This window comes from Rhinolophus ferrumequinum, chromosome 20 (assembly GCF_004115265.2).
Source record: "Rhinolophus ferrumequinum isolate MPI-CBG mRhiFer1 chromosome 20, mRhiFer1_v1.p, whole genome shotgun sequence".
Lineage (NCBI taxonomy): Eukaryota > Metazoa > Chordata > Mammalia > Chiroptera > Rhinolophidae > Rhinolophus > Rhinolophus ferrumequinum.
Window position 1 is genome coordinate 25704796 of NC_046303.1, and position 26701 is coordinate 25731496.

At 32.8% G+C, this 26701-nt stretch overlaps 1 protein-coding gene across 1 annotated transcript in view; it reads left to right on the forward strand.

The window, feature by feature from the left end:
- Positions 1 to 258: 258 nt before the first annotated feature.
- The window catches only part of VWDE (von Willebrand factor D and EGF domains), a 78466-nt gene continuing 52023 nt past the window's right edge, over positions 259 to 26701 (forward strand). The window contains exons 1-7 of the mRNA XM_033088539.1: positions 259 to 334; positions 7666 to 7850; positions 10761 to 10992; positions 16432 to 16497; positions 20954 to 21201; positions 21788 to 21877; positions 25174 to 25318. Coding sequence (XP_032944430.1) covers positions 265 to 334; positions 7666 to 7850; positions 10761 to 10992; positions 16432 to 16497; positions 20954 to 21201; positions 21788 to 21877; positions 25174 to 25318 — 1036 coding nt within the window. The 5' untranslated portion in view covers positions 259 to 264. The remainder of the gene's footprint in view (positions 335 to 7665; positions 7851 to 10760; positions 10993 to 16431; positions 16498 to 20953; positions 21202 to 21787; positions 21878 to 25173; positions 25319 to 26701) is intronic.

Genomic DNA, 26701 nt, shown 5'->3' on the forward strand with positions numbered 1-26701 from the left:
ACGAGTTGGGCGTGGCTTCTTCGCAGGCAGGGCGGAAGGTTGCGAGGGCGGAGTCACCAGGCTAGTGCCGCTGTCCCTGGAAAGGACTGCAGCACCCAGAGCGAGGACACGCAGTGACCACGCAGGCCCAGCGGGAGGAGACTGAAAAAGTCCTGGGATACGAGGACCAAGGGGCTGAAGGCGTCCTGTCCTCCCTGCACCCTCGCCCAGAGCTCTGCGACGCCTTCGGCCCCACCCGTAGCAGCAGCAGCAGCAGCAGCAGCGATGCCTGGCGGAGTTTGGGCGCTGCTGGCCTGGGCGCTGATCCTTGTGGGCCCCGGAAAAGGTCGGCAAGGTAGGCGCTAGCGGGTGGGAGCGCAGGGGCGTCTCCTGGACTCTGGGAGAAGGGGGGTGACTTCCCCGATGACACGTGGAGAGATCCTGTGCATCTTTATGGCTGCATCTGATATTTGTCCCTCACCGACTTCCACTACTGTCTTTAAATGGTCACTTTATAGTCTCGGTGCTCGTTAGTTTTCCTTAGTGTACAGGTGGTTGTTGCCTCCTTTAGCCCTTCTTTAAGACCCTCGGTCTTGTTTTTGTTCCTTTGTTTGTTTCCCGCTGATATCCTGCTCCTTAAGTTCCCTTTAATTTACCATAAGAAACTTTCGCCGGATATGTCAGGTATTCTAGCAGCAAGGGGATCTGAATTATCCGAAAAGAAAGTTCAGTTCCAAACTGCACTATCTCTACCTCACTCCCGCCCCACTGCTGGAAATGATTAACTGATGAGCATTTTATTCCTACAATGAATCAGTAAACTAAGTTGGGTGATGATATTTTTCGTATATCTGTTAGAATCCGTTTTGCTGCTGCAAAAGAGATCTCTACGGAGAGAATAGCGCCCCTCCCATTCTTTACTCCAGGACAAAGAAAAGTTTGAAATGCAATAAGGTTAAAAAAAATTACATCCATTAGCTCTTTCTGATTGTTTTTGTGTTCATACAGATAAGTACATTAAATGAAAGATGACTTGTTCTTATATTGTAAGTTTCCTTATATTTTTCAGAATAAATCTGATCTGTGTACAACTACCTGCAGCTTGAAAAAAAAATTATGTGCGATATTTGTAACTACCTAGGGTATAATTTTATCTTCTTATCATCTTGCCAAGCTCAATCTATTTTATAATACTAAGGTAAATTTCCTCTGTAAAAAAAAATTTACCATGTAAAAATTTAAAAAGGATATTAAAACCTAATTTCTTATTTCCTGAAGTGATACATCTTAACAAGGTATTGTTAGTCTGTGCCTTCTTTAGTTTGCGTAAAGATTTACTAGATCTTCATGAAGAACTGTTAAAAGTACATGCAATAACATTAAATATGCATTTATTACAGTTAGATAAACTATTTCAAGAAAAATGACCAATATTTATAAAGGAATTTGCTTCAGTGTTTACTATAGATCACATAAAGCCCTCCTTGCCTCTACTATAATGAATGGTCTTGTAATCTCTCCACTGAAAGTGAATATTAACCCTTATCAGGTTCTAAACTCATGTCATGGTAAAGTTGGTAACTGCCAATCACTAATCTACTTTCTGCTCTATAGACTTGCCTATTCTGGATATTTCATATAAATGAAATCATATAATTGTCTTTTGTGACTAACTTCTTTCATTTAGCATAATGTTTTCAAGGTTCATCTATGTTGTAGCATGTAGCAATACTTCATCTCATTTTGTGATGGTATAATTTCCCACTGTTAAGTACATACCACGTTTTGTTGATGAACATTTGGGTTGTTTCCACCTTTTGGCAATTATAAATAAAGCTGCTGTAAACATATGGGTAGAGTTTTGGTGTGGACTTGTTTTCATTTCTCTTAGTCATGTACCCTGAAGTAAAGTTACAGGATCATAGGATAACTCTGTGTTTAACCATTTGAGAAACAGCTAGAATATTTTCCAAAGTGGCCGTACTGTTCTGCACTCCTGCAGTGGTGTATGAGGTTCCAATTTATCCACATTCTTTTCAACACTTGTTATTATTTGAGATTTTGATTCTAGCCATCCTGGTGGGTATGAAGTGATATCTCTGTGGTTTGACTGCATTTCCCTGGTGGCTAATGATGTCAAGCATTTTTTTTTTCATGTGTTTATTGGACATTTGTATATCTTTGGAGAAATACCTACTCAAATCCTTCAACAATTTTTAAATTGGGTTGTGGGCCTTTTTATTATTGAGTTGTATGAGATATTTGTATATTCTAGATATAATTTTTCTATCAGATAATGTGATTTGCAGTTGTTTTCTCCCATTATGTGGGGTTTCTTTTCACTTTCTTGATAATGTCCTTTGAAGCATAGAAGTTTTAATTTTGATGAAGTCCAATTATCTCTTTTCTTTGGTTGTGTGTGGTTGTCATATCTTGAAATCTATTGCTATATCTAAAGTCATGAAGGTTTACTCCAATATATTTTTTAAGAGTTTTGTAGTTTTAGCTTTTGTGTTTTGGTCTTTGATCCATTTTGAGTTAAATTTTGTATAATGAAACAGTGGTATAACGTAAGTATCCAACTTCATTCTTTTGCATGTTGATACTCAGTTTTCATAGCATGATTTGTTGAAAAGACTGTTCTTTCTCCATGAATGGTCTTGGCACCTGTGTCAAAAATCAAGATATATGGATTTACTTCTGGACTCTCAATCTTATTCATTGATCTGTGTCTATCTTTATACCACAACACACTATTTCGATGACAGTTTCTTTGTAGTATGTTTTGAAATGTGAAAAATGTGAGTCTTCCTATTTTGTTCTTCATTTTCAATATTGGTTAACTATTCTGGGTCCCTTGAAATTTTAGAATTACTCTGTCATTTTCTACAAAGGAGTCATCTGATATTCTGATGGGGATTTTGTGAATCTGCATGCCAATTTGGGGCGTATTGCCATCTTAACAACATTAAGTCTCCCGATCCATGAACATGGATGTATTTCCATTTACTTAGATCTTAAATTTCTTTCAACAATGTTAGTTATATTCAGAGTATACGTTTTGTGCTTCTTGTGTTAATTTATTCCAAAATATTTTGTTCTTTTGAAGCTATTGTAAATGGAATTGTTTTCTTATTTCATTTTAAGCCAATTTGTTGCACTTAATTAACCACCATAAGACCCAAAATGTTGGATAGCTCCCAATTTCTTCCTTTGTGAAATTGGAAAGGTAATAACCTTGCAAGATTATTTTAAGACAATAAATACAGAAAGCACTTACTACATGGGGGACATTATCTTAAGCACTTTAAAATACATTATACACATGAAATCATTTAATTCTCACAATAACTCCGCAAGTACTATTATTATTCCTGTTTTACAAGGGAGGAAACTGAGACTCATACAAGGTGTGATCAACAAATATGGTGAATTAAAAAAAATTAATTTAAATTAAAAAAATTACTATAGTAAAAGACACATTGCCATTACCCCCCCCCCAAAAAAAAATACTCCCCCTTGCTTTGAACACACTTATCCCATCATTCTTGTCACTTTCTGAAGCAGTTCTGGAAGTCCTCTTTCCTGAGTGTCTTTAGTTGCGCTGTCGTGGCTGCCTCAATGTCCTGAATTGATTCAAAACATTTACTTTTCATGGTTATTTTGACTTTGGGGAAGAGCCAGAAGTGGCATGGCATCAGATCTGGTGAATAAGGTGGATGAGGACAAACTGCATGTTTTTATTTGACAGAAATTGCTGCACCAGAAGCAATGTGTGACACGGAGCCTTTCTGTTGTGAACACAAAGGTGAATGCTGCTGCCAAGTGCCATCCAAGGAAAGTCAGGGATCTTCAATACAGGAAGAGGCACATCAAAACTTAGTAACAGTGTGACAAGGTTCAACTAGTTCGGTCCAGTCAGTTGGGTATGAGCTATGGTTGAGAAGGTGTGTTTTAAAGTGTGCCATAAATCATCCTCCATCATAACAATGCTCCATGGCACACATTGCTTCAGGTATATGGCAATTTCTGTCAAATAAAAACATAATGGTGTGTCCTCATCCACCTCATTCATTGGATCCGGCACCATGCGATTTCTGGCCCTTTCCTAAAGTCAAAATGATTCAGCCACGACAGCGCAACTGAAGACATGCAGGAAAGAAGACTTCCAGAACTGCTTCAGAAAGGGAAAGAACGATGGGATAAGTGTGTTTGAAGTGAGGGGGAAATGTTTTGAGGGGGATTACAATATGTCTTTTAATGTAACAGGTTTTTTTTTATTTAAACATAAAGGAGGGCAAAGAGATTTAGCAAACCATCGCTCTCTATTTGAACTTTTGTGTTGTTGCAGAACCCATAATTCTATTTTGAGTGTCAGAAGCTTAATGATTACCTTTTATTTCTCCTTGAATTTGGAGCTCAGAGGTGGTTTATCTCTTTCCCACAGTTTTGGGAAAGTTATAAAATTTTTTAAAATTCACAAATATTCTAAATTCCCATAGAGCAATATACCAAAGGTTTTATGACAAACTCAGATGTCGTGAAGTTTCTGTCTTTAGGCATTAAGCATATTCAGTTCTTAAAAATATCATGATTCATTAAGATTCTTAACACATTTGTCAACCATTTATGAATCTTAAAGAATGTTAGTCTTGGCCATTGTAACAAACCAGAAAGTCATCTAGTACAAGTTACCTTACATCTATAAACAAAATTTGAAAACCGTTTGTATATTGTATTATGTATCAATCATATATAACTTGATACATTCTCTCAAAGTATTTGAAATCCAAGTATTTCAGACTCTATTATATACTAGTTAGCTGCTTTAAATTATCTTGGGAAAAAAGACAGGACAAATAAAATATAGATTTTAATGTACATATGTTTTACATGTACTTTTGTTTTGAGGGAAAGCATTGGGAGTTTGCTAGAAAGCTCTGTACATCATCCATGTTATGAAATTGACTGATAAGTGAGATGGGCTTGTAAATCTGTTCTTTTACTACTTGAGGAATTAAACCCCCAAATTCTCAAATGGGAGCCCAAACCATCCTTACAATTCTCATTTAGTTAATTATATCTTACATTCTAGAGTTAAAGTTGTAAAAAGTTTTCTAAGAGTGTGGATTATTGTTAGTAAAATTTTAATATGTTCTACACATTCAACATTTTAAAAGAGATAAGTAGATTTGGGAGAAAAATTATGACATAACCAATATAAAATATGAGCTATTACTAATTACATGAATTAAGAAATTTCCTCTAAAATAAATATTAAAAATTCTTGTTTAAATATTATGCACTTCTTTAATATTGTTGATCTCACACTATGATTACTGCATTCATTACATTCATTGCATCTTTATCTTTGGATTAGAAAATAATTCATCAAAAAATTAGAGGACATGTGAGAACTACAGAAGTACTTGGGAAGAAGAAATAATGCACAGAATAAAGATGGAGTTATTGACTTTTTTCCCAAGACAAAATTCTATTGCAAGAAAGAGATCAGAGAAAATGTTTCAATAATTCATGCAGACCTCACTAGTAATATCTTTCAAAATATTTTCCTTATTTTCTAACCAGGTACAATGTTCTGATATTGACAGGATTTTAGAGTTATTTTAAAATTAGATGAAATGCTAGCACATCCCATGACTTCTATCCACACACATTTTATAAAATATTTATTTAGTGTTGACAGATTGAGATCATCAAAGTCACTAGAGCCTTTTGGGTTAAATTCTTCTTGGTAAATTGAAAACTGGTAGAGCAAGAGACAAAAAGAAGAGAGATGTTTTGTGGTCATTCCTAAATTTTTATTTTATTTTATTTTATTTTTTTGGGTTTCATGGACTTTTTTTTTTTTTTTTAAGATTTTTTAATTGGAAAGGGGAACAGGACTTTATTGGGGAACAGTGTGTACTTCCAGGCCTTTTTTCCAAGTCTAGTTGTTGTCCTTTCAATCTTAGTTGTGAAGGGTGCCGTTCAGCTTCAAGTTGTTGTCCTTTCAGTCTTAGTTGTGGAGGACGCAGCTCAACTCCAGGTCCAGTTGCCATTTTCTAGTTGCAGGGGGCACAGCCCACCATCCCTTGTGGGAGTCGAACTGGCAACCTTGTGGTTGAGAGCCTACTGGCCCATGTGGGAATCGAACTGGCAGCCTTCGGAGTTAGGTACATGGAGCTCTAACTACATTGGCCACGGGGCTGGCCCCATTCCTAAAATATTTTACTAAAAAAAATTTTTACGGAGATCTTTTATCTTGCACAATACGGTTTGTATAATTTAGTTTCTATAACTATAAGCAATAAAATGAAAAGCAAAAGAAATTATAAGAATGACAATTTTTATAAGCTACAGTTATGAGATAGACTTGCAAATTAATATCTCTAGTTTTTCTGCTCCTTATTCATTTAATTTCAGAAACTGATTTTGGTTTATAAACACTTCTGTAACCTAAAATTATGTAATGAATGTTTGAAAGTTTTGTTCAGTTAATTTTTTCCCACAGTGAGGTACATTTGTGAATATTTAATGTAAATTTTTTTCACATTTTTATTTCATAGATATTATCTTTATTATAGTGTTTTCTTTCAACTAACATAATATTTAATATTTGGAGATTTACTAGCTACTGTGTCAACAAGATACTCTGGTATCTAAGTAAGGATACTTCCTTACTATTTGGGAGTTTCTTATTATTTGGGAATCAGAGCCTTAAACAAGAGCTGTATTTCTAGGATAACTCTGTTCTGACTGTCTCCTCTATGGCTTTATGTTTTGCCTTTGTGATTTGACAGAAAAAGTATCTTCTAAGCCAACTGCTGCTCAGAAAATGGTTTCCCTAAAAAAACAAAAACCAAACAAACAAAAAAATACAGAACTATCCCTTTCTCTCTCGTCTTATTTTGGTTCCCCTTCAAAACTGTTTGCCTTTACCACATTCCTTTTCCTGTGCTTAGTAATAAAAATGGACTTCAATACTTTAACTTAAAAAAACAAACAAAGTCTAAAAACTTTATATTCTTTCCTATACTCTTTCCTATATATATATTCTTTCCTATATTCTTTCCTATATATATATTTCCTATATATATATTCTTTCCTATATATATATATTCTTTCCTATATTCTTTCCTATATATATAAAGAATGCAGGAAACCTCAGTAGGAGGTCATTTTACAAAAATTAGATTTGCATCAAAAGATTAGTTTAGTTTGTTGTATTCTGGGACCTGGCCAGCACGGGGTTTGGGGGGCACATGGGCACATGGGATTTGCTACTGTAGAGGAAGGCAGGTCATGGAGGGTCAATAATGGCATTTAAGTCTAGAAGACCATTCTCAAGAGGAATCTTTGTAGGGCCTGTGACTTCCAATGGTAGGAATAAACATGTCCTAACTCACCATCAGTAGCAATATTGCTTTGTCGAAATAAAATGAAAATAAAGTTCTTTAAGTTTAAACACTTCAAAAACACATTCTGAAGAGTTTATTGTATTTATGGAAAGCGCAAGCTAAGTCATCTTTGACTTACTAAGTGACCCTGACATTTCAGATGTTTTCTGTGTGCCATTACAGGTTGATTTGCTTTATTTTTGTTTTGGGAATCAATTTTCATTGAGGACTGAACTATCTTAATGAAGAAAGCACATACATAAAGACACGTATCTCTTCATCCTAGCTCAGGAGTGCTCTCCCGGGGGACACCAGTTACTTCAGAGTCCTTATAGAAGTGTCCATTTTGACTCATTGCACCTCCAGCAGTCAGCCATGCAAGACCTGATATGTGACCATTCCCTCACTCCTGGATGGTACCGATTTCTCATCTTTGATAGACCTGCTGAGATGCCAACCAAATGTGTTGAGGTATTTCAACTCACTAAGAACTACATGTGCTTTTTCTTATCTATTTTTTTTTCATATGAGGATTGAGTCTAGTTACAATGAATTTATTTCTCATGATGAAATATTATTTTAATTTTGTATCAAGATTGAATTCATCTAAAGGAATATTTCCATGTTTCCTATTAATATTGTACAATAATGGTAGTAATAGTTGATGTTCTGCTCATGTAGTCCACCAAGCATTGTTACCTCCAGTTTCTTATATAATTTTGACAAGTCTAGAATACAGTCTATCATCATTATTTTTATCACATAATGCAGGAAAAATATTCTTAGACATAACACACCTAGTCACCCAGCTAGCTGGTCTAACAACCAGGTTTTGATCACAGGCTGTCATTCTTCAGGCTCCTATACTTAACCACAAGTAACCGGAAAATCTGCTTCAGTTCTTGTCAGTTTAAATAGAAATCTTATTTTCATTATTACTACCCAGATTTTGTGAATTACACAGAAGCAGGAATTATTTTTCCTTTTAAGCATGTAAAAAAAAAAAAAAAAAAAAAAAAAAAAAAAAAAAAACACCTCGGGAAAGAGATACAAATTTTAACAGTGTTTAATTTTAAGTCCTGACATGGTAGCTGTCTTATTTTCTCCTGGTTTATTTGCTTATCATTTTTGTAACATTTCCTTTGTAATAAAGTAAAACAAAAAAACAGGAAAAAAATCAGATTTTAAAAGTAAAATTTGAGAAAATTAGAGGAAATTCATTATGTCCCTAAATATTTGTGTTCTTTTCCTTTGGCTAAATTAACTATAATTGATTCTAGAACCTCCCACAAATGTAAAGATGAACTGGATCTTTTTTTCACTGACTCTTTTCCTAGAGGTCAGCTAATAAATGGTCATTCTGTGCCTCGTGGGGATGTGTTCCCTGTTCCCATTCTTTCATGCCCTCTTGAGCCAAGTCTTTAGACTGACCACTTAACTAAAGAACTGATAGAATTTTTTTTAGTCTACAGGATAATAGAAGTCTGTGTAAATAAATTTCTATTTATAATGTTTAAAGTAATTCATGTGCATTATAGGAAACGTAGAAAATAAAGGACAGGTAATAGAATGACATTCATTCATAATCCACCCACACACTCATACTATCATTAACATTTTGCTATTGTTTCCTCTTATTTATATTATTTTGTAAGGTTCATGCTATATGTTTAATTGCATAATGTTTTTATTTTCAGTTGTTACAGCATTAACATTTTCCAATGCTTTTAAAAATTCTTTGATAGCTATTTGAAAATAATATTCTGTCATATGTATATACCATATTTATTTAAACCATTACCATGTGTGCACATTCACGCTTTTCCTATAATAAGTAATTCTGTAATTAGCATATATGTATATAAATCATTGTTATATTTTATATTCTAGTGTATTTGGTAAGATTGATATTTATAAGTTAAATTAGGGAAGGTTAATGTCTTTTTAAGGTTTTTAATACATATAATTAAGTTATTTAAGAATCTAGTGCTAATTTTTAATTCCGGTAGCAGTACATAAAAATGCCTGTTGGAATGTTGAATATTCTCATGTATTCATTAGGCACCTGTATTTATTCTTTGAATTACATGTTTGTCTATTTTGCCTATTTGTGACCTAGAATTTTTAAGTGGATAATATTACATGGTTAATATAAAATAGGAAATATAATAACCTAACAATAAATAAATAATATACTAAATACAATGATATTAAATAATGTTCTCCTTATTTAATTTTTATTTGTCTTATACATATATTTTTTGCATTAGTTTCAGGTGTACAAAACAATGTAATAGTTAGATATTTCACCCCTCACAAAGTGATAACTTATTTGTCTTATATTTTTAAATTATTATTATTATTTTTTTTTAAATTTATTTTTAATTTATTGGGGTGACAATTGTTAGTAGAATTACATAGATTTCAGGTGTGCAATTCTGTATCACATCATCCATAAATCACACTGTGTGTTCACCACCCAGAGTCAGCTCCCCTTCCATCACCATACATTTGATCCCCCTTACCCTCATCCCCCACCCCCCAACCCCCTTACGCTCTGGTAACCACCAAATTACGTTCCCCAGATTAATTTTCAAACCCCGTGGCCATCCTGTGGTCACCGACTGCCCTCCAATCCCCTCACCCTCCCCCTTAAATTATTTTTTAATCATAACTATCTTTTTTATGATTTTTTTTTTGCTTATAAGCATGGAAATATTAATTTTAAATCACTTGCCAAGGTCATGCATTTAGTAAGTGCCTCAGCCCTTCTTAAATCATATATAGTCTCTTACTTTTCCTGAGTTATTTTTCTATTTGATTCTATTTTCCATCTAGAAATGATTTTGATAATTGTCTTCAAGTGAGGCTTTAACTTCATTTTTTTCCAAATTGCCAATCAATTGTTTCCACCAGATTGTGAACAATCTTTTCCTTCTCCCCTGATTTTTTTGATGCCATCTGAATTGTATATTAACTTCTTAAATATACTATTTCCAGCAATTTTTCAAGAAATCTCCAAGATTAGTTTATCTTTGTAGGATATGTTAAAATGACTTTAGATTGACTTAGACTGTAGCAGCTATTTTACTTTGTTATCTGATACTGAATTTCTCTTGTGCACAATACAAATATAACAAATATATAGAATAAAGGTATTTAAATTGAATAAGATTATATTAATTATAAGGAATCTACCCTTAAATTTACTGTTCTATAGTTAAGTTTTTCTTTTATAACACAGGTACAAGTTATTAGATTAAAAAAAGATTGATAATTTAATATTTAAAAGTTGTTCAGAAGAAAATGCAAAATTGATTGTCTATCATGTATGACAATAAACTGAATTATTAACTTTTGTTTTCTCTTTTGACACAAAAGATGAACCACTGTGGAACACAAGCCCCTATCTGGCTGTCTCTGAGAGATGGAGAAACACTGCCGTCACCTGGGGAGATCAAGCAACTGACAGCTTGTGCCGCATGGCAGTTTTTGCTTAGCACTACGAAAGACTGCTGTCTTTTTCAAATCCCAGTGTCCGTAAGAAACTGTGGACAATATTTTGTGTACTTACTGCAACCCACTCAGGGATGTATGGGATATTGTGCAGAAGGTAAGAAAACATGAACAATATACATGAATTGCTAATCATGGAACTTTGTGTGCGGGTGTGTTTGTGCCATTCTCTGGACGGGTTGTATGGAGCTAATGCCAATCTCAGTAAGAGATTGGGTCGAATATTATTCTTAGAATAAAGCTAAATTTCTGGTTTGAATTGGCCATATTTGTTTAGGATTCTTTGCCAAGATCTTAAAATCTTCAAAAATATTTGTTGATGTGAAAGTATCAAAGGTTAACATCACCAGTGATAATATATGTTTATGTCATATACCTACTGATAACATGAATACCAAGACACGTTTCCTTTGTGATAGTCTTCCTCAAAAGTCATAACCCCAGTCTAACCAGTCTAACCATGAGAAAATTCATATAAACCCAAATTAAGAAACATTCTACAAAATACCTTAATAGTACTCTTCAAAAGTGTCTAAATCATGGAAAACCATGGAAGAGTGAGAAACTATCACATATTGGAAAGGACTAAAAAAACATGGCCAGTAATATATGTGGTAATATCCTGGCTTGGATACTGGAACAGAAGAGAACATTAGTGGAAAACTGCTAAATTGGAATAGAGTCTTCAGTTTATTTAAGAGTAGAGTTTAAAGGTCAATTTCTTCGTTTTGACAAATGTATCAAAACTAAGTGGTTTTGTGATCTGTGAATATTAGTGGAAGATGGGTAGGGGTATAAGGGAGCACTCTGTATTATTTTCTGCAACTTTTGGTGTGAATCTAAAATTATTTTAAAATAAAATGTTTATCACAAAACAAAAATAAAACAAAAAATAAAATTATTTTCAAAAGCAATAACTATTATAAGAAAACTGGTCAGTGTGTTAAAGAAATATGTTAAATGGTCAATGTATTAAAGAAAAAAATTGGTCCGGTGTTAAAGAAAACCGGTCAATGAACAGGAATTGACTGCTATCTTATAAGGGTACGTGGGAAAGTTCTCTCTGAATAGGTGATGAACTGAGCTGAGCTCTGAATGAGGAGAATGAGGCAACCATGAAAAGGTATGGAGAAAGAGCATTTCTGGTAGAAGGAACAGCAGATGCAAATATCCTTACGTAGGTATGAAGATGACTACTCAAGGAACTGAAGGAGAAATAATGTAGGAGGAACAGACTGAGTGGATGGGCCTTAGAAAATGAGGTCAGAGTAGTAGGAAGGGGACTAAGTCTGTACAGTCTGCAGTGCATGGTAACAACTTACATTTAGTCATAGTGCAGTGTACAGTCTTAAGAAATTTTAAGTAGGTGAATAATATGCTCTGAGGATTGTATTTAAAAGGTTACCATTTCTACAGTATGACTTTATTTAGGAAGCTATTGCATTAATTCAATAGAGAGATGGTGTAGCTTAAAGGTTAGGGGAAGTGGAAACAGCTTAATAGTTAATATTATAGAATGTCATTGGGAAGGACAAACTCCAGAGAGGTGGATCAGCTTCACTGAGTGGCCAAGATGAGAGATTTTGAAAAATGCCTCTTTGGTATTTTTCAGTACTCTTGCCATCAAAAATTAGTTAATTTTTATAAAATGTTAAATAATATTACCAAATATTTTTGGAAAGTTCTGTAGGTATTTCAGTGAAAAAAACAATTTACCTACATGCATTTAAGAAATACTGACAACTATTAAAAATGAAAATAAAACTTTCACACCGGAGGATGCCATAAAATATGCATAATCTCTTCAACAGAAATGTTGTTTACATTGAATTAAAAAACTCAATATTTAAAATTTGCATGTTTATGACATGCTTTTAAAGCAAAAAAATATTTCCTGTTTTGTTAATATCACTACCACCTACTCAATATCTCAGGCTTGAATATTCAAAATGACCTCTCTTTTACCATATTCAAGTCCTCCTACTGTTTTTAAGGAGAGGGAATTTCTGGGAAATGATTTTTATTTTCACTCAATGTATAAGTTATTAATCAGAAATATACATAAATTATCCTCTCTGATTTTGCCAATAAAATGTCAACATAAAATATCACTTAGAACTTGAATTAGACTGCATGGATAGCAAACTAAAGTGACAGTCACTTAATCCATTTAAGAGTTTTTTTGTTTTTTTTTTCTTACCATGAAACCAGAGCAGATGATCACTGCTGGTGGTGATGTGGCCATTTTGAAACATTTTTAACTAGTAGATCTCATTCTGTTTTAATGCATATTTCAATATAAATGTAAACATTTCACTCAAAAGAAAAAAAAAAGCTGAAGTCTCCATGAGTCTCTAGGTTTTCACCTCAGGGCAACAGGATGAGTCAGTTTTAGCCTTTTTATCTGTATTTTAGATGGCATAAAAGGAAATGCCCAAAAGTTTAAAAAGGGCTTGTGCTAACAGAAATCTACCCTCTTTTAAGTAGTTTATTTGGCAAAACCTTATCACAACTACTTTAGAAGAATTTTCTGGCTCATCTTTAGCTTTAAAGGCAGTTTGTGAATTGCAGTTTTTTTTCACTTGGACATATTGCTGCCTTCAACCATTAGCACCTCAAAGGAGAAAGTCAACAGTCACGTTTATTTAAAAGCCACCAAAAGAGCAAAATTTGAAGGCAAAGTTTTCACTTTAATAATATATTCTCATGACTATGTTTTGGTTTTTATAATTCATATATCATTTTCATGCAATTTACCCTTAGAGACTTCTAGAAGCTAAATAAGAAACATTAATTCAAGATAATTGTAAGCAAAGCCATTTAAATAAAATATTTATATATGTTATTTATTTGGAAGAATCCATGGGGAAAACTGTTCACATTTCTAGTTAACAAGCTAGTTAGGTCCTTATGCTATACGTGAAGAGGCATGATATCAATGATAGTAGGCTGGAAGAAGTATGACATAAAATACGCATAATCTCTTCAACAGAAATGTTGTTTACATTGAATTTAAAAAAATCAATATTTAAAATTTGCATTTTTATGACATGCTTTTAAAGCAAAAAAATATTTCCTGTTTTGTTAATATCACTACCACCTACTCAATTTCTCAGGCTTGAATATTCAAAATGACCTCTCTTTTACCCTACAGCACTTACTAAAATAAAATATTATAGTTAATCATTCAACAAAGGAGAAAAAATGGATTCATAACATATAGTCAATGTTTCTGAAGATTCAGAAAAAGGTGAAAAGTGGATACAGAATTGCACACCTGAAATCTATGTAATTTTACTAACAATTGTCACCCCAATAAATTAAAAAATAAAATTAAAAAAAAAAAGGTGAAAAGTGCCAATAGGATAAACAGAAAAAAGACAGCAACACGATAAGTTTAAATCCTAAAATATCAGTAAGCATATTAAATTTATGTGGTCTAAACACCCAACTGAAAGTCAGAAATTGTCTGATAGGATAAAAAAGCAAGAGCCAACTATAGGCTGCCCAGACAAACCAATTTTATAAAGAAAAATTAGGTTTTTAACCTCATCTGCTTTTAAGTATAAAGATAGAAAAAGGTATAACTAGGTAACATGAATCATATGAATTATACAGTGGCTATATTAATATTAGATAAAGTAGATTATAGAGCAAAACATATTACCTGGAAAAATAAGGGTCATTTTCTAATGACAAAGGGTCAATCCAACAATAGGACATAACAATTCTAAGTACCTATGTACCTTAATAAAGAGATTGAAGACACATGAAGCAAAACTTATACCGTAGACATTCAAGAAGAAACAGACAAATCTATAGTTAATGTTGGAGAGCAACACCCATCTGACAATAATGACTTGAATATGTAGAAACAAAAACAGCAAAAAGTGGAGGACACTAGAAAAACTATTAACCAACTTGATCTAAATGACATTTAGAGAAGATTCTATAACATGATAGCATAATCAATCATCTTTATAAGTGCACATGAAACATTTATCAAGATAGATTCTGGACCCTAAATTAAGGAAATTAGAATATTAGAAAGAATTTAAAGTTGGGTAAAAGAAAAACCTACTAAGCATTTATATTGGAAAATAAGAAAGGTCACAAAGTAAAGACATCAGCTTACAAGTTAAGAGACTAGAAGAAGCACAAATGAGACCCTGAATAAGCAGACAAAAGGAAATAATGATCACAATGAAAGCCATGAAGCAGAATGTACAAACAGAGAAAATTAAAGAAAATCAACAGCTGGTTCTTTGAGAAATTCCATAAATAATAATAATACTCCAGCAATCTGATCAGTAAAAAAGGTAAGACAAAAATAACCAATATTGGGAATAAATGAGAGATACAACTACAGATTTTATAGATATAACAAGAAAAAAAAAAGGATTATTGTGAGGAACTCTGCCACTACATTTGACAACTGGAATAAAGTGAACAAATTTTTTTAAAATACACAGGAAACCAAAGCTAACTCAAAAATAATTAGATAACCTCAATGGTCCTACTCAATGGTACTATATCTACTAAAGAAATTGTATTTCTTGTTAAAATCTATCCCACTGAAATTAAAAAAAAAAGAAGAAGAAAAGAAAGAAAACACAACAACAAAAGATCACCAAGCCTTAAAGGCTTGGGAATTCTTAACATTTAAGGAGGAAATAATACCAATTTTACACAGTTCTTCCAGAAAAATAAACAGGATGACTACTTCTAAACTTTTGTAAGGGTAGCATTATTCTGAAACTAAAACCAGATATAGATATTACAAGAAAATTATGGAACAATATCCCTCAAGAATATAAATGCAAATGACTTGATCTGACTTTAAGACTTATTTTAAAGTCACGGTAATCTAAAGAGTTATATTATCATCAAGATAGACAAATAGAACAAAGGAAAAGAATAGCGAGTCCAGAAATAAACCAACATTGGCATTGGATTATAAGTATCACCATGACAGCTGTCGACTCATTTCTGTAATCCTGTGCATGACTATGGCGAGGGCTTTTCCTGAGGAACTGGTACTAAACCAACTGTTATATAAATTTCTGGAGATTGTAATGTTTCATTACTTAATGCAGACTAAAATTTTGAAAACAAAATATAAAGATGTAATTGTTTCAAAATATGATATCATGTTATCTCCATTTGAACTCATCCTAAAAAGGGAAAAAATGTATTATGAAAAAAGAGAAAACAAATAAGTTTTACTCTGTATTCTCCAAAGAATTGTCATCTCAGGTATATAGAGAGAGGTATTAGGTTGGTGCAAAAGTAATTGTGGCTTTTGCAATTATTTTTAACCTTTTAAACCACAATTACTTTTGCACCAACCTAATATATAGATATATACCTATATATCCATATATCTATTATATATCTATATCTATCTATCTATCTATCTATCTATCTATCTATCTATCTATCTATATCTATCTATCTATCTATCTATCTATCTATCTATCTATCTATCTATCTTTATGGTCATTTGGATAAATATAAAAACTTTAACCTTTTACAGCTATTTCTGATGTAAAATTACATCCATGTGGCCCTGACGAAATTGAAATTGGAGATGACTGTGTCCGTAAGTACCACATTTTATTTTTTTAATGTTTTTATAAAGTAATAATTTCAACAGGATTTTACATTCTATGACTTACTTTATTGTTTAAGACTTTTATTAAAATATAGCTAACATACAATATTATATTAGTTTCAGGTGTACACCATAGTTATTCAACATTTATATACTTAAGGAAGTGATCGCAATGATAAGTCCGGCAGTCATCTGACACTGTACCATGTTATCACAATATTATTGACTATATTTCCTAGCTGTACATTACATCAGGGTTACAGCATACTGCTTAGACACTTTTATAATTTAAGAAGTGATCCCCCTGACTAGTGTAGTACCCACCTGGCACTATACATAATTATTACCATATTATTGATTACATTCCCTATGCTCTACTTTACATCCCATTGACTATTTTGTAACTTCCAATTTGTGTTTCTTAATTACTTCACATTTTTTCACCCTGTCCCCACCACCTCCATCTATCACCCGATAAATCTAGTACCCGTCTGACACCAATCATAGTTATAACATTATTGACTATACTTTTTATGCTATACCCTACATCCCATGACTACTGTGTAACAACCAATTTGTACTTCTTAATCTGTTCCCCTTTTCACCTATCCCTAAACTCCTTCCCATCTGGCAACCATCAAAATGTTCTCTGTATCTATGAATTTGTTTCTGTTTCATTTGTTTGTTTATTTTGTTATTTAGATTGCAATTAGAAGTGAAATCATATGACATTTATCTTCTGCTGTCTGACTTACTACACTCAGCACAATACCCTCTAGGACCTTCCATGTTGTCACAGATGGCAAGATTTCATTCTTTCTAATGGCTGAGTAATATTCCATTCTATATACGAGTATGTACAATTTAGGGACACCCAGGTTGCCTTCGTATCTTGGCTATTGTAAATAATACTACAATGAACATATGGATGAGTATGTCCCCTCCAAGTAGCATTTTGGGTTTCTTTGGATAAATACCCAGAAGTGGGATTACTGGATCCTTCTGGTTGTTCTGTAGTTTACAAGGTGTGATCACAAAATACGGTGAATATTTAAATTAAAAAAAATATTAGAGTAAAAGACACATTGCCATTAATCCCCCTCAAAATACTACCCCTTGCTTCAAACACACTTATCACATCATTCTTGCCACTTTCTGAAGCAGTTCTGGAAGTCCTGTTTTGTGAGTGTTTTACTTCATCCTCCATCATGACAATGCTCTGTGTCACACATCACTTCTGATATATAAAGGAATTAGCAATTTCTGTCAAATAAAAACATTAGGTGTGTCCTCATCCACCTTATTCACTGGATCTGGCCCGTGCGACTTCTGGCTCTTTCCTAAAGTCAAAATGACCATGAAAAGAAAATATTTTGAATTGATTCAGGACATTGAGGCAGTCACAACAGCACAACTAAAGACACTCACGAAAGAGGACTTCTAGAGCTACTTCAGAAAGTGGCAAGAACGATGGGATAAGTGTGTTTGAAGTGAGGGGGAGTATTTTGAGGGGGCTTAATGACAATGTGTCTTACTGTAATAATTTTTTCTAATTTAAACATGCACCGTATTTTTTGATCACCCCTCATACTTGTAATTTTGATATGGTCGTGAGAGGAGGTAAGCACAGCCTTTACCTACTCCACCATCTTGACCAGAAAAAACGAACTCTGTGACTTACTTTAGATGTTGAATTATGCTAATATTTGATACTGCCGCAGTCTATGGGATATCAAAAATAAAAATCACTTTATTATGCCTTTAATAAACAGATAGTGGAGCATGTTCATACCCTACAGACATACGTGTATATTGGTGGAATTATTTTATGAGAAAATTTGGCAATTTATCTCAACCATCTTAAAAATCCACGTGTATTTGTTCGTAGCAATTCCACTTCCAAAAATCTAGCTTAGAGAAATATTTAAAGAAGAGTGCAAATGCAGTATTTGCCCAGCATTTTCTAGTAATATGAGAAAATTGCAAATAACCAACAACTGTTGATTGATTCAATATTTTTGATGCATCCAGAATAATAAACTATTCTGTAAACAATATTAAAATGCAGGAATACATTCTTTGACATTAGTAGATACTCATGATATATTGTAGCTAAGAAATCAGATTATGCACCACAATAATATTTTTGTCTTCTACGAATGATTGCATTTGTACCAAATAAGTCTTGAAAGATAAACATTAAAAGGGTAAATGGTCATCACAATTATTCTCCTCTTTTCACTTGTATCTTTCATTTTCTAACTTTGTTAAATTTTTTAAAGTTATTTCAAATACTAAGAAACCCCCAAGTGTAATACTCTTTAAGGTAAACCACTCTAAATAGATTTTCTAATAAAATTTATGACTTCTACCTAAACAATGGTCAGAAATCAAAATTATTTATTGAAACATTAGCCTTTTCCTGGGGCCTGTGGTTGAAATTAGATATTCTAAATGAATGAGGGATTGTTGATAATTTAACAAAGACTTTTCTTAATGGTGAAATAAGCCATAGTGACATAAAACAAATCAGGATAGATCATGTAATATAGAGATACTAGGGCTAAAAATTAATATGCTTTGTTTTTAAAAAATACTAGTATAATAGTCCTCAAAATAAATACTCTGAGTTGTTTTTCTATGCCTTATTCCAGCTATAAATGGATTTTCCAGTCTCCTTTTCCAGTGTTTTTATAAAAAGCTATTATTTTATCTGAAAGCCTCAGTTTAATTAGACCCTGTGATTTAAGTTTTCAAGAGAATAAAACAATATCCCTAATAATAGTAATATTAACCATAAAGTTCAATTGTTTGGTTAGTCTGCATAATAGGTTTGCATTATCTTTATCATACACATATAGTAAAATCACTCTTCTTCCTTGAATAAGCAATAAATTTAAGCTACTTGTTATGCTATTCAGAATGTTTGTGTAATTAACTGGAAAAAATTACTATATAAAATTATACACAATTTGGGCAAGTAGCACTTGAGTGAAAATATTGAGTCAAAAGTTAACAGATAAAGCTTCATGATGAAATAGGAATATATTAACTATTTAGCATATGTTAATATTAGAATTGACAAATAGATAATAATTGTACTTTTCAAGCAGAAATTATTTGTCATTTTTATAAGCTTTAAGTATCTTTTAAAATTTTTTCTCTGATCAATGTTGATGCAAGCGATGATCAACTCACCTAGAGAGTTGATGCTATTTACAATAATTGATTTGAAAATTTTAATTTTCATGAATTACTTAGTTTTCAGTCATTTGTAATCTCTCATTCCAAATAATTATTTTCATAGATAGTTAGTCTCTGTTTAAAAATAAATTCAACTTCTTTTTCCCAGTTTGTTTAACAAGGAATTTTCACTAAGATATATAATTTTAAAAAAATCAGTACATACTCAAAAGTAGTCTATTATTTTCTTTAAATATGAATATGATGTTTTGGCCTAATGTTTAAAATGTTTGACAAAATATTTGTTATTTTGATTAATTTGAAAACAATTCATTTGTTATTGGGATTTTTGTAACCTGATATCTAATGAAAAAACACTTTAAAATATTTGAAAATACCTAAGGTTCCCCCCTACCCCCCCCCACACACATTTAGGTTACAGTTTCTCAGAATTTTCCAAAATTTGTATTATAGGACTGAAAAGTCAATACTGTGATTACCATAAAATTCCCATGTACATCATAGAAAAAATATTTTCACATTTAAAAAAATCTTACTCTTGAAGTTTATCACTCATGTATTTTTCTCTTTTCTAAAACAAAGTGAAGCAAATAAAAATCTCATTTAGAAACATTATAGATGCGCAGATTTAATCTTATAAATGTCCAAAGATAAAAATTGTGAAATCTCTCTGAGTTCCTGGAGGAAACATCTAACATTTTTAACCTCAGAAAAATGAAGATTAGACTATTGTTTAACGCTCGTATAGTTCAGTAACACAGTATAATCATTTTCATAAGGAACAGCTCTTTCAACCCAGATAATGATGCGCTGAGTTATACTAATAACATATAAGAGTAAAATAAGTCATTTGATTTTATATTATAGTGACTTCTTTATAATAAGAAATTACAATGTAAGAAACCTTGACTTTGTTTTGTTTCATCTTTTAGAAAAGGTAGTAGCTTAAAAGAAGGTAAATTACTTTTGTGTTAAAAAGCTAGACTTTTCAATGGTAGACACATTCAACATACATTTATATAAGCGTTTTAGCTGATAAATTTCTCTGCTATTAAAATTTATGTGATTATAGGTCAATATAAGAATGTGGTACTTTGCTGATTGCTAGAGAATAATTATTTTTCTAAATGTATTTTTTTTCTTAATATAAATCCCTGAGTTAGTCTTTGTGAATTTTTCCCATAAGCAGTCTCCATTTTTTAAGATGCCCAGCTACAAATTATGCATTTTCTCCCACCAGGTCAGCTGTCTGCCTCATTGCCACCACCACCTCCAGGAAGGCCAGAGATTTTGGTGGAGCTGATTGAGTCCAGGGTTTTCTGTAGGTGTGCTTTTGATGTTTCCCCTACAAACTACTCAGTGGGATTTCTCATAGTCTGGTCTAGGCTTTCTTTTCAAGAAATCAAAGAGGAGCTGAAACAAGAGACCACAGTTCAGGCATTCTCTCTTTTAGAACTGGATGGAATAAATCTCAGACTTGGAGACAGGGTATGTTAAAAAACAATTGGATTTTCTTTCTTTTTTATTTCCATGAATGTATTAATTTTCAAAAATTGATTTTTTAATCAGACCCTAAAAAGTTTTTGTCCCCCTAATATAAAGCATTCATGTTTTTTTTTTTTTTTTTTTTTTTTTTTGCCCCCTGGCAATTGTGCCAACTCCAGTGACAACTGGATGAGTGAGTAATCTTAGTGACTATGAGTATCTGTTTCTAGCAATTTGCTGATTATTATTAATGAACCCTTGTAATTTTATGTCTCTTTCTGGTTTTAAAATGATACACTTCTAGTCTAGAAAACAATATTTTCATTTTTTCAATGATGATATCACTTATTATCCACTTTTAAATCCATCTTAAATACCAAGTCTACAACACTAATTTTGTTGATGTTTGAATAATTAATATTTTTATGAAGATAAAATTTTTCTCAATTTCTAAGCAAGATTTTAAAATTATTTAGTTATGTCTCATGTACTATCTACTAAAAATTAAAATTAAGTACTTAAACATAACTTATACATATTTCCTCCATCATTTTATTGATAAATGATTATTTCTTAATCATATTTATAGATATTCTGTACTGCTTCCATCTTTTTCTTGGAGAAACCACATGTACAAAGTTTAGCCATCGAAAGCCAAGAATTTTTTGCAGGCATTAAGGTATGTACGAGTGGGGATGGATCAGAAAGATTATTCCTCTGGAATTGTGTTTTGCACACTTTAATTTGTTGAGGCATCATCATTTATGATTAAACACTCTGAGCAAAGTGGGAATAGAGGGATCATAACTCAACATAATAAAGGCCATATATGATAAACCCACAGCTAGCATCAAACTCAATGGGGAAAAGCTAAAAACATTACCCCTAATATCAGGAACAAGACAAGGTTGCCCACTTTCACCACTTTTATTCAACATAGTTCGAGAAGTTCTAGCTACAGCAATCGGACAACAAAAAGAAATAAAAGTCATCCAAATTGGAGAGGAGGAAGTAAAATTGTCATTATATGCAGATGACATGATACTATATAGAGAGAATCCCAAAGACTCCACCAAAAAACTGCTAGAACTGATAAATGAATTTAATAAAGTAGTAAGACACAAAATTAGTACTCAGAAATCAGTTGCATTTGTATACACCGATAAGAAGGAGAAATTAAGAAAACAATCCCATTTACGATTGCTTCAAAAACAATAAAATATTTAGGAATAAATTTAACCAAGGAAGTAAAAGACCTGTACTCAGAAAATTATGACACTGAAGAGAGAAATTAAAGAAGATACAAATAAATGGAAACATATACCATGCTCATAGATAGGAAGAATTAACATGGTTAAAATGTCCATACTACCCAAAGCAATATATAGATTCAACTCAATCCCTATCAAATTATCAATGACATTTTTCACAAAACTAGAACATATAATCCTAAAATTTATATGGAACAATAAAAGACCCCAAAGAGCCACAGCAATGTTGAGAAATAAGAACAAAGTGGGAGGTATCACACTGCCTGACATCAAATCGTAATGCAAGGCTATAGTAATCAAACAGTATGGTTTTGGCATAAAAACAGACATGTAGATTAAAGAAACAGAATAGAGAGCCTAGAAATAAATCCATACCTATATGGCCATTTAATCTATGACAATGGAAGCAAGAATTTACATTGGAGTAAAGGCAGTTTATTTAAAAAATGGGATGGGAAAACTGGACAGATACATGAAAAAAAATGAAGATGGCCACCTTCTTATGCCATGTACAAGAATAAATTCAAAATGGATTAAAGACTTAAATGTAAGACCCCCCCCAAACCATAAAACTCCTAGAAGAAAATATAGGAAGTAAATATGCAGATGTTACCCTTAATAATATTTTTACTGGTATATCCACTCAGACTAGGGAAGCAAAAGAAAAAATAAACATGTGGGATTACATAAAACTAAAAAGTTTTTTCACAGCAAAGGAAATAAAACGAAAAGGCATCCTACTTAATGGGAGAAGATATTTGCCAATGATACATCTGATAAGGGGTTAATATCCAAAATTTATAAAGGACTCATACAACTCAATACCAAAAAAACAAACAACCTAATTAAAAAATGGGCAGAGGACATGAAGAGACACTTTTCTAAAGAGGACATCCATATAGTCAACAGACATGAAAAAAGTGCTCAATGTCACTAATCATTAGAGAAATACAAATAAAAACTGCAATGATATACTACCTCACCCTGGTCAGAATGGCTATTATCAATAAATCAACAAATGACAAGTGCTGGTGAGGATGTGGAGAAAAGGGAACCACTGTGCACTGTTGGTGGGTTTGCAGATTGGTGCAGCCACTATGGAAAACAGTATGTTGGTACCTTAAAAAATTGAAAATGGAACTACCTTATGACCCAGCAATTCCAATCCTGGGTATCTATCCAAAGAAATCCAAAACACTAATTGGAAAAAACATATACATCCCTATGTTTACTGCAGCACTAGTCACAATAGTTAAGATATGGAAACAACTGAAATGCCCAATCGATAGTTGATTGGATAAAGAAACTGTGGTACATTTATACAATGGAGTATTACTCAGCTATAAAGCAGAATGAAATCTTACCATTTTCAACGACATGGATGGACCTAGAGAATATAATGCTAAATGAAATAAGTCATATGGAGAAAGACAAATACCATATGATCTCACTTATATGTGGAATCTAAAGGACAGAATAAATGAACAAACACAACAGAAATAGAATCAGAGATACAGGGAAAAAAAACTGATGGTTGCTAGATGGGAGAGGGGTGGGGATGGAAGAGAAGGTAAAAGGATTAGAAAGTACAAATTGGTAAACACAATATAGTCATGGGGATATGAAATACAGTATGGGGAATATGATCAACAATGTTGTAAAGTTATGTAGGGTGCAGATGGGCACTGGACTTATTAGGGAGAACAATTCATAGATCGTGTAGATTCCTGACCACTGCTCTATACACTTGACGCTGAATAATGCTGAATGTCAACTATAATTAAACTATGTGTATATATATATATATATATATATATATACACACACACACACATATATACACACACACATATATATATAAGTACGTATATATGTGTGTGTGTGTGTGTGTGTGTGTATATATATATATAGTCACAGGATGTGGAGTACAGCATAGGGAATAGAGTCAATGGAATTGTAACAGCTATATTCAATGTCAGAGGGCTGATAGATTGGGGAAGTTATCACTTTGTGAGGGGTATAAATATCTATTACATTGTTTTGTATACCTGAAACTAAATAAAAAAAAATTTAAAAAATGAATCACCTGTTTTGAGAGCCAGCCAAGAACTGAAGCTGCCTAAAAACGTCCTGCCTCAGTGAAGGATTGGCCTGGGATAGGACCAATCTTAGATTTCAGGACTCAGTGAATTCAACTGTGAAAGCAGAGGCTTGAGAAATAAGCTGAAGGTTGAGGTATTTCAGGTGATAATAATGTTTTGATTTATGTGTTAAAAATACGTAGTTTTCTAATTTATATTACAGATGATATTAATTTTTAAGGACAAATAGCCCTTAGAATGTCAGTAAACATTAGTAAACAAACAGAAAGATGTTGGAATCTTTCTGTCTCCTCCATTCTCCAGTTCCCATTATAGAACCAGAATCACTAAGGCAGGCTTCAACCAGACTGCCTGTCATGCTGGAAACAAACTTGTGCCCAAACTCAGAGTAGTGCAGCGACTCCATGTACCTCTCTAGGCATTGCTGATATTTTTAAGGGTTTTAATTGATCTTGTACAATTCAAAAATTCCAGTGCTGAAGCTATTACTACCAGCTCATTTAACAGTATATTGAGGGGGAAAAAAAGCCCTTTCAAAATTATTGTATCTTAGAAATAAATTATATTTTTACATGATGGCTCTACATGTTTTCTTATACCAGTTACAACCTGAATTTAGCACTATATCAGAAGATGGGAAAGAATACCAGCTAAGAATAGAGAGCACAGTTCCTGTCGTTTGTCCTGAATTCAGTGAGCTTGATCAGGAATGCAAAATCTCATTAAAACTGAAAACTGTTGATCAAGGTAATATACTAAGTCCACTGAATTTTATTATTAGATTTCAAATAATAACTAATTCTTTTTTTCCCTAGAGAAAGTCATTGAAGTGTACTCATATAATTAATTATGCTTCGTGTGTTCCATCAAATTGTAGTTCAATCATATTAATAATACTGGGCCAGATTTATGACTGCCAGAGCAATTCAAATTGCAATCCATGTTTAGTCCTCCTGGACTCAAAGTATAAATTTTTAAAAAATGATGAACAATATACTCCTCCTCTTCTTCCATTTTTGCCTTCCTTTTCCTCATTATCCTCCTCCTCCTTCTTTTCTCCTCATCCGCCTGCTTATTCTTCTCTTTGCTTTGTTTTCAGAGATTGAGGGAAAAACTGCTCTTTAACATTTTCCAAATCATCCCTAATGAGTGAGGTGTGATGAGTGATGCTAAAAGTTCAAGCTTATGCACCATGGAGCGCATAATGCATTCTTTGTACTTCTCTCTCTAAAGTAAGCTTGTGTTTGAGAGCTTTTGTTTTAAAAGTCTACTATTTAAATTACTAACTTTATAGATTGTATGATATATGGCCACATATATGTCACTGTCACAGCCATGTAGAGAGCTGAAATTCTCCTACAGAATGAAAAAAAATAGGGGGCAAACCAGGTATTGCAGTGATATGGTTGATTGGGTTATTTTTGTCTCCTCTGAGGTAGAGACCAAAGCACATTAAGGAATACATAAAATAAAATATAATCTGTAAGAGAGATTACAATTCTGTTTGCATACCTTTTCACCATGGGACATAAAATTTTATTTAGTAAATACACCAAATACAATGTATCTAGGTCTCTAGATCTTCTTGTTTATATTATTCCTAATTAAATTAGAGAAACAAAAGGATACAAATGCTAGGAGAGAGATAAGGAGCGAGGGAGGGAGAGAGGGAGGGAAGGGAAGGGAGGAGGGGAGAGAGAGCTGGAGAGAGAGAGAGAGAGAGAGAGAGAGAGAGAGAGACTGACTCATGGGAATAATGCACCCAGGAAAAGAGATGATAGGGAAATAGAAGGAAGAATCAAGAGAGGCTATTCTAAGACTCGTGACAGTAAACAGGCTTAGTTGATAATACCCAGCTACTGACTCAAATTTCAGGAAAGCCATGAGCAACACTATAGTTTGAAATACAGCCCAGAAATACAAAATTAAACCCTCTGTTCTCAGACTGTTTGACACAATTCTACTTCAAACTATCACTAAAGAGCATATGATGCAAATTTTACTACAGTTTATGAGAGAGGAAAGGAAGAGAGGGTGATGTTATTGATACATTCCAAAATTGTATTAGGCCAAGATTTTATTCAGTTATACTTCAAATTATATTTGTGTTTTCTCTATTCTTTCAACAAG